We start from the raw sequence: 13,234 nt of genomic DNA, 5'->3' as shown, positions 1-13,234 counted from the left end.
TCTGTGAATACCCAGCCTTTTCTGAACAGACCCACTCTGGTTATAAACAAACCTCGGGTATTTTGATCACTTTCTAGCATCTTAACAGGTGTGGCGATTATGCTGAATGGTCCCAAGTCAGGTGTGACATGAGAAAAAAAACGTCCACTTCTCACCACCGAAAACAAAATGGAACACTTAAAATTTAGGCACAAAGATTAGAAACGGCCCACTCTTCCGCGTCCCCGCATCTTGCTGGAGCTTCATCAGCCGCCTAAAAAGTCCACTTTTTTTACGCAGTCCGGGTCGAAGGCCCGAGGTCCCAGGCCGGCCTCCCAGCGCGCAGCCCGGGACCCGCGCCCCGGCGCCCAGGCCCGCGCGGCCGCCCCGCCTGGGCCCTGCCTTGGGCGCTCCGCCTCTCCGGGTCGGCGGCGGCCATGGCGGCCACGCAGATCCCAGCGCTGGCGCTCGCCGCGCTCGGAAGGCTACCTCAAGCCACCCGGCCACTAAACCTGCTCTGGGTCGTCGGAGGGTTCCGACAGCACCTCAGCTTAACCCTCTCCTCCGCTGCTCAGGAAGACCGCAGAGGCCCTGGGCCCCGCTCGCAAGGCGGACTAGAGGGAACGGGGAGACGCCCGGGGAGCGAAGGGTTAACAACGGCCGAGCGGCAGATCGTGGACCTGCACGCGGCGGCGTGCGCGGTGAGGCCCCTCCTGCCCGCCCGGCCCCGCCCCGCCCCGCCTCGCCCGGCCCCGCCCCGCCTCGCCCGGCCCCGCCCCGCCTCGCCCGGCCCCGCCCCACCCCACCCCACCCAACCGGGGCCCGGCCCCGGGATCCGTGCGCCTGCGCGCCCCCGGCGGACGGAGAGGTCCCTGGAAGACCGCGCAGTCCTTCCTCTGGCTTCGGACAAGCACGCGCGCTTACCGCTCCGACCCGTTCGCTTGAAAACTGGCCAGTTCCCTATTATGGGCAAAGAGTTAACGTATATTGGTATTAAGTGTGGGTCCCTTCTGATCAGCGTCCGAGCTAAACTCTGGTCGCAGTTTGGGACCCATCATGACTGTGTGTGTGTGTGTGTGTGTGTGTGTTCGTGTGTTGGGGGGCGGGGGTTGTTTGCATTGATGGAGGAGGTAGAGAGGAGCTGAGAAGTCACAGGGAAAGTAGGCTCTGTGTTTATCTGTATTATCAGTTAAACACTTTGCCATCCAATGATACAAATAATGCAAAAATTTTTTTAAAAGATTAATTTTTGCTACTATCCTTTTGTCTTTTCTTTACACCCTAACACAGCACCATTGTAAAGGAAACTAATATCAGGCGTTTACATTCTTCCCAGACAATCTTGAGCTATGTTTTCTTCTGTTTGGAGGATTTTTTTAAATATATATATTTTTTTTTTTTTTTTAAGATTTTTATTTATGTATTTTGAGACAGAGAGAATGAGAGACAGAGAGCATGAGAGGGAGGAGGGTCGGAGAGAGAAGCAGACTCCCTGCGGAGCAGGGAGCCCGATGCGGGACTCGATCCCGGGACTCCAGGATCATGACCTGAGCCGAAGGCAGTCGCTTAACCAACTGAGCCACCCAGGTGCCCCTGTTTGGAGGATTTGACAATCACTTATTAGTACCAGTATCACAATTTATCATGTCCGCTCACAGATTCTAACACCTCAGACTACATAAGTTTAAAGGGAGCAGGTTTATATTTTTATTATCTTGAGAGAGCAAAGGAGTTCTAGCGTGAAGATACAAAAACAATGTAAAAGTAACCTATTTAATACACTGTGTGTGACCAGTACTTGATGTCTGGTGTAGAGTTACCTGGTGTTGCTTGAACCAAGGGACTAGAGAAGAAAACCTTGAAGATTTTCTAAAATTGACTTTTTTCCCCCCACTGCTAGTTAGTAAGGCCCTGGGAATCCACTGTTTGGCTCATTCAAGTGTTGAAACTTCTGCATAAAGTTTCATCAGGAAATGACTGGCAGCTTTTGATTGATCTTGTTTATATTCCATTAAAAATAACATGTGTACTTTGTTGCCATACATCACCATATAAATATGGTAAATATAAGCAAAAGTTTCATTCTTTTTAGAGTAAAGAGCAGTGGCTTGTAAAGGCAGGTCAGCCTGGGAAAGGAGCAGGACTTTTTCTCACTTAGGAAATCATCCATGTTTCATCATTGAGTGTCAGTATCACAGGTGAAATGGCTGTCCAGGAGACCAAAAGTAAATCCAAAAACAAGTTTGTTGTTTTTCTTTTCAACAAATCAGAACTCCCCTCTCAATGGTCCTTTTCCCCTCCAGGCAGATGGGTCTCTTACCTTTCTCCCTGTGCTGATCTGCATGACCGAACATCTTATTTTCCAGCCACTGGCCGCACTCCTGTCACATCTATGTCCATTGCCACTGTTACCTGAGGCTCCTTTACTGAGGACAGATTAAGTTTGTGTGGGCAGCCAACAAGTTCAAAGTTTCAAAATCAACACAGAAAGCAGGAGAGCAGGCGCAAATGCAGGAGCAATCTGTTTGTTAGGCTTATTTGCTAGATAATTGCCCTCAGAAGACCCCCAGAAACTATGAAAAGTGAAAAGTGAAAAGAAGACTGCTAACAGAGCTCCCAGTGTTTTTTTTTGTTTTTCTTCCAAGTCTTCAAACACGGGTTTCATAAATAGAGAAGTGAGGTCTTGACAATTGGTCATTCTAAAGTAGTGTTTAGTGCTTCTGGTTTCATGTAATCTGCTTCTGTAGTCCCAAAAGATTTGAGAAGCCCTATAGACCGGCCTTAAGACTTGCTTGCTGGATTTCTGCTGCCGGGGTCTGGCTTGGCTGGAATACCTTAGAGTAGACCTAGACTTGCACTCTATGTGTCTTTTTGCTTCATGCTTTATTCATGGCTAAATTCTCAACCAGATTAAAATATTTAGCCATTAAGGAAGACACTCTGAAGAAGTAACTTGTGGCACATACAAAAATATGTTAGAAGACCTGTACATGTCACATGTATTTTAATGTAGAAGTTCTATACAAGAGTGATGCAGAGTTACTTCATGGTAAAAGGGTTATATAAAAAGCCCAAGAAAAAGTTCCTCTACAAAATCTCGAGGATAAATAATATCACCCACATGGCCCAAATCCATAGAATAGGCTGCATTATTCCTTCTGCCTTCAAACAGTGTACTTGGGATACTTTTTTTTTTTAATTTATTTTTATTTATATTTTTAATTTATTTATTCATTAGAGAGAGAGAGAGAGGCTGAGGGAGAAGCAGGCTCCCAAGGAGCAGGGAGCCCGATGTGGGGCTCGATCCCAGGACCCTGGGATCATGACCTGAGCCGAAGGCAGACGCTTAACCATCTGAGCCACCCAGGCGCCCCACTTGGGATACTTTTTAAAAACCATGTTTGGGGGCGCCTGGGTGGCTCAGTCGTTAAGCGTCTGCCTTCGGCTCAGGTCATGATCTCAGGGTCCTGGGATTGAGCCCCACATTGGGCTCCCTGCTCCGCGGGAAGCCTGCTTCTCCCTCTCCCACTCCCCCTGCTTGTGTTCCCTCTCTCGCTGTGTCTCTCTCTGTCAAATAAATAAATAAAATCTTTAAAAAAATAAATAAAAATAAAAACCATGTTTGAATGTCAGTAGAGTATGCTTCCTTGACATCTGAAGTGGTGTAGGAAAGTTTCTTTTGATCAAACTTGTGAAAGCAGTGAGTGTTAACATGTTAAAACAATACTTTTTTCACTTAAAAACAGAACTAACAACCCTCCCCAAAAAAGAAAATAGTGTAAAATGTGCAATGGAGTAACACATCATGAAGGTAAGGAAAAGTGTTCAATAATAGCAAGGTAATACTTTTCTGTAAGGACTGTTGGTTTTGATTAGCACCTTTTCTGTAAGTTTAAATCATTATCCACATATTTTAAGTACTGAAATTGCAACTGCAACTTCTGAGTGAAAGTTCATTTTCAGCCTCTTAAGCTCTTAAAGTCATCTAAATCACCTGTTATTAAACTTGTTCCCTAGAAACCGAATGAAAAATACCTGAGCAGTGGCTACATAGTTATTGGGTATAGAGGAGTTCTTGTTTTTCCATCAACTTCTCATTTTTCTCAAACTGTATATTTTCTCCTTATGTCACATAAAGTTGGATTGTATATAATGTTGGAATGCATTCAGTCTTCAGTTGCAAGTGCCACCAAAATTGCTGGGAAGAAGTTTAATGTTGTTCAAAGAAAAATTTTGCAGTGTTTTAGGAGTAGAAATTATGGTGAGGAGCTATGGTGAATATTGAGATTAATGAATTGTTTTATTTCATTATTCTTCAGGCTGGCCAGTTACACTACATGGATCCTGCTACCGGCTATACCGTGCTCACACAGCTCGCCCACTTGCAGAGAGGTAACTGCTGTGGTTCTGCCTGCAGACACGTGAGTAGCAAATTCTCGCATTACCGCAGCAGTTTTCGGTGCTTCCGTAACTTCGTAAATACCTGTTATTTGAAAAACAAGTCAAATAAAAAAGCTAAATAGACCTGGAGTGCACTTTTCACAAGCCACTTTAGCCAAGGACAATGAAGTCCTTAGGACCAACATAGGACCTTTAAAGTTAATGGCATTTGGTAACATTTCGCTGTGAACATCAGTCCCTTGAAATGCTGTGATTTGGAATTCATGGGAGTTCTTTATTACAAGGAGACTTTTCACGAGGTTTCAAATAAGTCACGTTCACTAGGCAAGTACAAAGGGGGCAGGAAAAGAAACCCAGCGTATTGCAAACTAGTTTGCAAACAGCGTTTTTGTCTTCATTATTAGCCGAACAAATAGAAATTTGACCAGCATTGTGATGTGGGTTTCCTTTAAATGACAATGATTCCCCCCCCGCTTTGTCCCCTCCTTCTGTCTTCCCTCCCTTCCTTTCTTTTCTTCTTCCCTCCCTTCTCTCTCTCCTCTCATTCTTTCCATGGCTGTTTTGTACTCTATCTTAAAAATAACCATGAAGCTACCTACCCCAAACTTAGTGCTGTACATTTCCTAAAATGTGTATTTCAGTGAACATATCTCTGTGCTCACTGATTAAGATGAACTAACTAAATCCTTTCCTATGCTGAGGAAGAAAATTAAATGGGACTGGGTTTGTCACTATAACTTTTTAAAAGCATACTAGTAAGGTAAATTGTTACATGTTAAGATTATAAACAGGTAACAACCTCTATTTACAGACCACTTTGACTTTATGTTTGGGAGCAAGAAGGTATTACTTCCTTTAACTGACCCACTTTACAATTAAGGACTAAACACTAAATGCATGTATTGGCTGGAGCCAGTATTGAAAAATTAAGCCTTCACTTTTATGTATGTTCCTACCTGTGCCGTTAGCTGTTTCTAATCAAATGCATTAAGAGCTTTGCATGAATTGAGGACTTGAGAATTTTCTAAGAGTGAGTTTTTGACAGTAGAATTCTTAAAGTTAGAAGGATGCATTTAGGAAGTGATTCTTGGACCCTAATTAGGACCATTTGCCAGAGGTTGCCATTATTCTCCTCTTAGTCTGCAGGACCCAGTAGATCAAATGATCTATATAACATGATTAGAAGTCTCCTTTTCCACCATGAGAAGTATTGTACTTTTTCAAGATGCCTGTGAAATAATTCAATAATAGTTTTGTTTTATTTCTTCTGCAGTGTCCATATGGCCAAGTCAATGTTAAAGATCCATCTCAAAGGAAGAAATTCAATTCATATTTTTATATTTGACAACAATTTCCTCTCTGTTCTCCATCTAATTGAGCTGTATTTAAAAAAATACCCTAATCCAGAATTGCTCTCTGTGCTGTTAGTCCTTGAGCACTAGTTTAATCATAAGTACATATATTAAAAGAACATCAATAAAATGAAAAATCTAGCAAATGTTTGTGTGTTTCTGAAGTGGCACATTGATAGTTATTTTCCTTTCTTTTTGCTTCATTATCAGACACATATGTTGAAGAAAGAAAATAATGACTGTGCCATGAAATAAATAGTAGCAATCGGGTCACATTAGTCACTCTTGATTTTTCTTATAGCCTCCGTTCTCCTACTGTTTTCTCCTCCGTGTTAGCAACCCAAGGGAGGTTGCTGGCAAATAGAAGAGTTTGAATACATTCTTCATTTTATTTATATCTTGAGCTATAAAAAGATTGATATAATGCTATATTGTGCAGCATATGAGTGCCCAAGAAGTGCCATTCTGCATCAAGAAATGCTCTCATCTTCCATCTGTTCTTTCAATAAAAACTCTAAATCATTCTGACTTGGAGGTCAGGCCGCTTAAGATGCCTCTGATTAGACCATTCTCACTTCACTCCCCCGCAGCTTCCTTCTCCATGTCTTACGGCACTTCCCAAGCAAAGCTATCTTAGCACATTTTATTATCTTTATACCCATTCCATTCACTGCAGTGACACCTTTGGGCATCAGTATCCAACCCAGGTTAGGAGCTCAAGGGACTATTGTTCCTACACTTTCTTCCCTGCTTCCCTCTGAGGACAATGGCCCCAGAAAGCCTTTTCCTTGCCAGTGGAGGCTGTTGAGTAAAATGAGGCTGCTGACCATCAGCCTCTTCTCCCAGCAGAATCTGAACGGTTCCCAAACATCTCAGGGGGCTTCCTTAGTCTCTGTCTGTGGACTGAAATAAGAGTTTTAGAGATCTGAAGCAACCAAAAGATCCTGGTGCCTTCTCACACATTCGATTTAAAGTAAAAGCCATTCCAAACTGTTGAATAAGTGAAAAAGAAGCCCAGTAGAGTTCTGATTTCCCCCTTGATTGTGATTTATGTTGTTATTTTTATGTCAAATACTAAATTTTTTGTTTCCCCAAATTTTTGGCATTTTAGTGCCCCAGTTTTGTTGGTGCTCCCACTATAGTGCCCTAAGCAACCCTGTCCATGGGCTCCGTGAGGTGCTGGCAGCCGCCTTGGATTAAACAAACAAACAAAAAAACCAGTCTTTGTGGCCAGGTGTTGTCCTCTCTAGAAATCATTTTGAGGAGGTGAATAGGAGAAGGGGTCAGCATTATGATTGTGGAGGCAGTTAGATTTTCCAGACAGGTTTATGTTCTCCTGGGAGCCAATTTCCTTACTATTCTCAGGTCAAGAAGCAACCAGATAGCTCAATGTTTTCCACTAGATTTGAAGATTACCAAGGCCATTTTCTGGGTTGGGGCTGGATGGTGCTTTCTTCAGCAGTCCCAAGAGGGAGAAGAGAAAGAAATGGAGCCTGAAAATGTCATCTTTCTGGAGAAAGAAGAGAAAGAGGAAAGGAAGTTCATTTTGAAAAGGGGCCCAATTTAAGGCCGTGTTTTGAGAAAGCCCCTTGACAAATGGAAATAACTTATGAGATGCCTCCTTCCTAGAGGCAGCTCTTTCCTCCTCCTAGTGCGCTTCCTGCGGTAGGGAACTGGCCCACGTAAAAGGACTCTGATGTCCATCACAGATGATTCTCATGTGGAACTCTTCCTGGCAGAACTTCAAGCCTTGCTTGCAACAGCGAAGGAGCTGCTGTTGGGGGATGGGGGAAGCTCTTACTCTCTCCCCCATCTGGAGCCCGGGAGCCAAGGCCTGAAGTTCTCCACTGTGGTTCTGTGGACATGCTTGTGAACCACACATCAGGGGTGGCAGCGGGTCGGTGCTCCCACATTAAACACAATATGGCCACATAAATGGGCCTCGCTGCAAGAGCTTCAAGCTATATTGTATTCACACATTGTAAAGTAAAAATTCAGGTTTCTTATTGGGTGTGTGTATACAAACACATGTGGATGCCAAGAAGTAGAAACTTCCCAGTTTAAATCAACTCTGGTGCTGCTCCACTTTCATGGTTTCTGGAGACTCCTATTGCAAGTCACCATAAATCAAGGGGCATTGATTTCTAGATTGTTTCCAATATAGAAAGACCCAGCGGAAACTGGGGAAGCTTCTTACGGGGTTTACCCGGGTGGAGGATGGGCATCGATTCCTGAAGCAGTGGTGCTTCCCTTCCCTGGGGAAAGGGCCCTGTCCTGGTAGTCCTCGCTGCAGGTGGATTGCAATGCACACTTCCCTCTCTTCAGAAGACACACTGGCCCCATTGATTTTTGCAGCGCAAGGAAAAGAAGGACTCCCCCCCCCCCCGCCCCAGTGAAACCTGCGGCTCCCAAACCTGGTGTGTTTGGAAAAGAAGGGTCCATGAGAAGGTGAGATGCTCCTGGGCCCTGCCCAGACCTTTCTTCCACTGCAGCGCCCCTTATCCAAGGCATTCGCAAAGTCTGTTTTGCAAGCCCGTTCCACTGCCAGAAACCAGCCGGGCTTAATCTCCAGACAAAGCTAGGGAAGCGGGCTCAGTACCAGGCAAAAGGCAATCAGCGTGCTGCTTTCCTACGAGCACTTTGAGACCTCACAGTCCGTGGCTAGCCCAGAAGGAACCTCCCCCTCCACTCCATACCAACACCTGCCATTTCATCTTCTCTACATTGGACCAAAGGCTTGAGTTTGTGGACATCTGCTCGTGGTGGAAGATTTAAAAGTCGGTGCTATTTTTCACTACCCTGCAACAATTAAAAGGTACTTCCGGGTGCCAAAACTATCCTCTCCCCTCAAAAAATAAATAAATAAATAAAAAGTCATATGTTTAAGTGTGTGCGTGTGTGTAGGGGGGGGGAATTGTCAAGACCCTCTTGCACGCCTCTGTGGAGAACTTGATTTCTGAGAAAAGGTTGGGAGGAACCCACAGATATCTTTACCTAGAGGTTAAGTCATTCCCAGGACTCCCAGCCTACCAGGGATCTCTAGATACCCTGCTGCCTGTCGGACGGAGCACCCCGGGCGCTGAGAGCTAACTGACCTCGTCCGTACAAATAGTTTCAAGGTTGGGGTCATGACACAAAATCTCCAGACTCACGGGCCCTCCGTTTTTTAAGACAATGGGTGTAAAAGAGTATAAACCGGGGAATCATAGGCTGTAGAGGGAATGGGAGATTCGTGACGACCATATCTTCCCCCTCGAAATTTGTACGAAAGTGTGAGCTCCTCTGTGCGCGCCTCAGTGCGCGCACACTTGGTGCGCGCGCCCGTGCGTGTGTAGAATGAATTTGTTTGTTTTTCCCAAATATCTAAAACGGTTCGTAACCCCAAAGAGGATAAAAACCTCTGCTTTGGACAGGAGTGAATGAAAGCATCTAAGCGTTTCGGGTCAGTATCACCGTCCATCTGTGCGATGGCCTCGCTGGCGAGCATAGAAGCTAAACCTGAGAGGCTTGTCCCCTCCCTGGCCGCGAAAACGGACCAACACAGGGGGGTTCTCGAGGAGAGAAAGAGCTAAGGAGGCCAGAACGGGAAAGGGAAAGTCGGGGGGGGGGGGGGGGGAACTTAAGAGGTAAACTAGTGGAACTAGCTGGCTGGTGGCACTGGCTAGTGAAGCCAAGTGTTGGGGTGGAACGAGGGTCTCTGTCCTGGATTCTCAGAGCCACATTCCGGGGTTTGGGATGGAAAGAGAAAGCCAAGGAGGGCTTGGATTCGTGGCTCCCGCTGGTTCCCTTACCACCCCTAAACTGTGTGGCGGAGCTTGCGGGGCTGGCTAAGAGGTGCACCTCTCCCCCCACCCCGGCACAGCCCAGGCCCCCCCATCCCACGCTGGTTCCTCAGGCGGCTGGTAGGAGCGCGGGCGCCCCAGCCCTCGGCGCCCTCAGCCCACGCACCGCAGCGGAACAGCTCAGGTGGCACAGCGGGGAGGGGCGGGGAGGGAGGGCCGCAGCAGCACCCGGACCCGCATCCCGGAGCCGCCAATCTCGCGGCTCACACCCCCTTCCCGCATCCGCGCCGGAGCCTCCCAGCAATCCCCCGCCCCCCATCTCCGCCTGCGAGGAGCGCACTGGGTGGGGGAGTGAGTAAATAATTGGCCAGAGGCCCGGCTTCCCGGTTCTCGCTCTGCTTCCCCGCGGCCTGACTGCGCCCGGGGCTGCTGGGGCGACGCAGCCCCTCGGGAACCTGAGACCAGGTAACCTGGCCCCCGCCCCATCCCGGGTCTGGGAGTCTGTCTGCGTTCCTGAGAATGCTCATCTCCCAAGGTTTGAGTCGGTTTTCTCCCGGTTAATCGCCGTCCCCACCTCCTAGCCGGGGCGGGTGGGAGAGACACCTCCAGCCCCCGCGCTGACCCGGCTGGGAACGCCGCTGTGGCGCGCGGAGTGCATCCCAAAGCGCTGGGTTCCTGGCGCCTCGCCCGGGAGCGCCGAGAGTGAAGGGCCGGGAGGGGAAGGCGGGGATGTGGCGGGGGAGCAATCAATGGCTTAGCCAAGCTTCCCGCAGGAGCTACCGCCCATTCACGGTCTACGCAGGCACCAGCTGGCGGCAGCATCTTTTAGGTACAAGCTCCAGGAAGGCAAAGGCCGGCTGGGGGGCCGGGAGCCCAGGGCGCGCCGCGGGACCCCAGCACCCCCGCTGCGCCCAAGCCTCAAGATGCTCTCGGCTTTATGAGGTTCAGTTACGGCCGAGTCCTCCATTAACACCTCCCCTGATTATTGAGAGGCTGGAAGGGCTGAACGTAGCCTCAGAGCGCGTCTCCGCGCACCAGCCCGCGTCTGTGCCCTCTGCACACCCCTTCCTCCTCCCGATTTGGAAGCATAAACTGAAAAGAAAAGACAAGTGGAAGGAGCTGCGGGTCAGAGGTGAGGGATTCGGGTCAATCGAGAGAAAGAGAGAGAGAGAGATTTCCATCCAACGGTTTATTTATTTGGATCAACAGAGGAATCCCCGGCGAGACCTGGGGACCAGCCCGCACCTCTGGCCGCCGCCTCCCGCCCTCCCTCGCCGAGGACCGGGTTCTTGGGAGAAACGTCTGGACCTCAAGGTAAGATCCCACGGGGGTTGTCTCGTCGGAGCGGTTCTCTGGCCTGGGCGTGCGCCCGGAAGGCCAGGCACCCCAGGAGCGTCTCGGGCACTAGCGGAGGTAGGCTGGGCTTCAATCGAAGCCGCCCAGGACCCGAGGTCGCGGCGGGAGGAGCAGTTCGGACGCGCCCCAGCGGGGTGGTAGGAGGCTCCGGGGCCCCCGGGCCGCAACGCCCCGCTAACGCGCGGCTTTTTTCTGCCAGTGCAGCCACCATTACGGCGTGATCAACTCCTTTTGCTCTAAGAATGCTGAACGGCACCACTCTAGAGGCAGGTGAGTTATACGCCAGGTTCCTTCTCATTTCCTCTGCCCTTTTTCTTGGGCTGGTGTGCACATTGGTGTGTGTGTGTGCGCGCGCACACACGCGCCTTCATTGGGTGAAAGAAAGGTGTGTGTGTGTGTGTGTGTGTGTGTGTGTTAGAAATTAAATCGCGCTTCGAAGGCTCAATGCAGTCTCGTTCAGTCTCCTGCCAGGATTCCTGAAAGCTGCGTTTCCCTCCTTTTGCCTTTCCTTGAATGTCTTTGACTTTTTTGAGGATGGAGAGGGGGAGGTGGAGGTCACGGTGCAGCTGAGCCGCGAGTTGTCAGCAGCGTGATGGATGCGCCCTCGATCCTCCGTGGTGCTGCTGGGGGCGTCTCCCCGCTGGAAGGGATGGTGGGGGGCAGGGCTGACACCGTTTCTCACCTGTGTAGGGCTTAACTGGAAACTGGCTTCCCCCGCATTTTTTGTTCAATGCGAACCCCGCGCAGCCGTTCCTGCGCGCGACCTCAGAGGACGCTGTGCGGGACGTCTCCCTTTATTCCTCGGGCGGCTGAGGGCCCACGGCACAGCAAATGTCAGGTAAAGGGGCTTCGGATTTCGGATGTGGCAACCGCCCCCCGGGAGAAGAAGCCAGGGACCACGGAGGACAGAGATTTGAAGGGAGCAACGACGGTCGGGTGGCTTTGCGGGTACAGAGGATGTGCGTGGGTCAGAGTGCACGGAAGGGTAGGGCCCTGCGGCGCAAGCGGCGCGCAGCTGGGGCGCGGCCCTGAGTCTCCCCTCGGTGCAGGAGGGCTCCCCCAGCTCCGCTCGGCCCGCTCCCATCTGTCTGGAGGGAGGCCCTCCCAGCAAGACTGAATCAGAGATGCGCCCGTGCGGCAGTGCCCGTGGATCTGTTTGAACATAGAGATTCCCTATGCGCACCGACTAGAGAAAGGCCTGGCGGCTCGGGGCCATCGGCTCACCTCCTGCCCAGCGCAGCCGGGGAGACCAGGACTGAGCGCGCGGTTCCCAGCCCCAGACGACGTCCACTACCCCGGGCCCTGGGGTGCTCACGACAGTGCCCAAAGACAGACACTGCTTCAAGACCTGCACCTTTCAGAGACCAAAGGGGCTCCCCAACCAGTTTAACAGGGTCAGGAGGAAAGGTGACCTCTGCTCTTTGAAAGGCAAACCGGGGATACAGGATCTTGGCTTCCAAAAGTCAGATATAAAGAGAACTTAAGTTGCCAATGCTCTCAAGAGATGGGTCTGCAGGGTTATTTTCCTCTCTGGATCCTAAAGCCTCTACTGCTCCCTGGGTAAAGCTATGCCTTCCCTTTATTTCCCCTCTCTTGCCCTCTTGGGAGTTTTTCTGGGCCAGAGCCCGGGACAAACTTGCTGCCTTCTTGGAGATTCCAGGACCCTGAACCATCAACCCCCTCCCTACTGCTCTGCCCCGCTAGCGACCAGCCAACCGCTTTTCTGAAAGCGGCAACAGTAGCCGGATGGATGGATCATGGAGCAAAGAAGAGAATGGACTGCGTGTGCCCAATTGTGAGGAGGGTGGCAACTGGCCAGGGTTCTGCCCCACCACTCCAAATAGAGCTTTGAGTTCAGGGAGGAGAGTTGAGATCCTATTATGGGCTGCAGGTAGGGGACAGCCCCTTGCACCTGTCCCATTTAGAGAGGCGGAGCCCCAGGAAATGAACCAGGGAGCACTCCAACTTTTATAGAGCACTCTCAGGCAATTCTGAGGGACACCGGGCTCCAGTCCCTCCTCTCCAGAGGTGAAAGAAGTCAGAGCTACAAAGATGCTCTCCTTAAAGCGCTTACTCCCTTTGTGAATAAGAGGTAGTGAGGGGGGGCCCTCTTAGGTAACCTTTTGGGACTCCAAGACAAAAAGGATACCCCAGATCACACATCCAGTTCTTGGAGCATGTCCTCCCACCCCCCGCCATGGGCCTCCTCTTTAAGGAACTGTGAGAGGAGGCAGAGCTGGGCGGGTGGGGAGCAATTTCTGCAGAACTAAAAAGGACCTCCCAAACTCCAGCAGCACCCCCTGCCCCACCCCTAGCTCTGCAAACTTCCTGCCGTGGCTGAGAAGGAAGACTCCTGGCAGTACA

At 49.8% G+C, this 13,234-nt stretch overlaps 1 protein-coding gene across 1 annotated transcript; it reads left to right on the top strand.

Annotated features, from left to right (window-relative positions):
• The first annotated feature begins 409 nt into the window (after window positions 1-409).
• On the top strand, window positions 410-5,873 carry CUNH1orf53 (chromosome unknown C1orf53 homolog). Its single transcript, XM_035010392.1, has 3 exons — window positions 410-680; window positions 4,299-4,400; window positions 5,654-5,873. The coding sequence occupies exons 1-3, from the start codon at window positions 417-419 to the stop codon at window positions 5,723-5,725; spliced, it is 438 nt and encodes a 145-aa protein (XP_034866283.1). The 5' UTR covers window positions 410-416; the 3' UTR covers window positions 5,726-5,873.
• The last annotated feature ends 7,361 nt before the right edge of the window (window positions 5,874-13,234 follow it).

The sequence above is a fragment of the Mirounga leonina genome, unplaced genomic scaffold, assembly GCF_011800145.1.
Source record: "Mirounga leonina isolate KUSES-001 unplaced genomic scaffold, KU_Mleo_1.0 Mir_154, whole genome shotgun sequence".
In the NCBI taxonomy this organism is placed as follows: domain Eukaryota; kingdom Metazoa; phylum Chordata; class Mammalia; order Carnivora; family Phocidae; genus Mirounga; species Mirounga leonina.
Note: the sequence above shows the minus strand (reverse complement) of the source record. Positions and strands in the feature narration are given on the sequence as shown.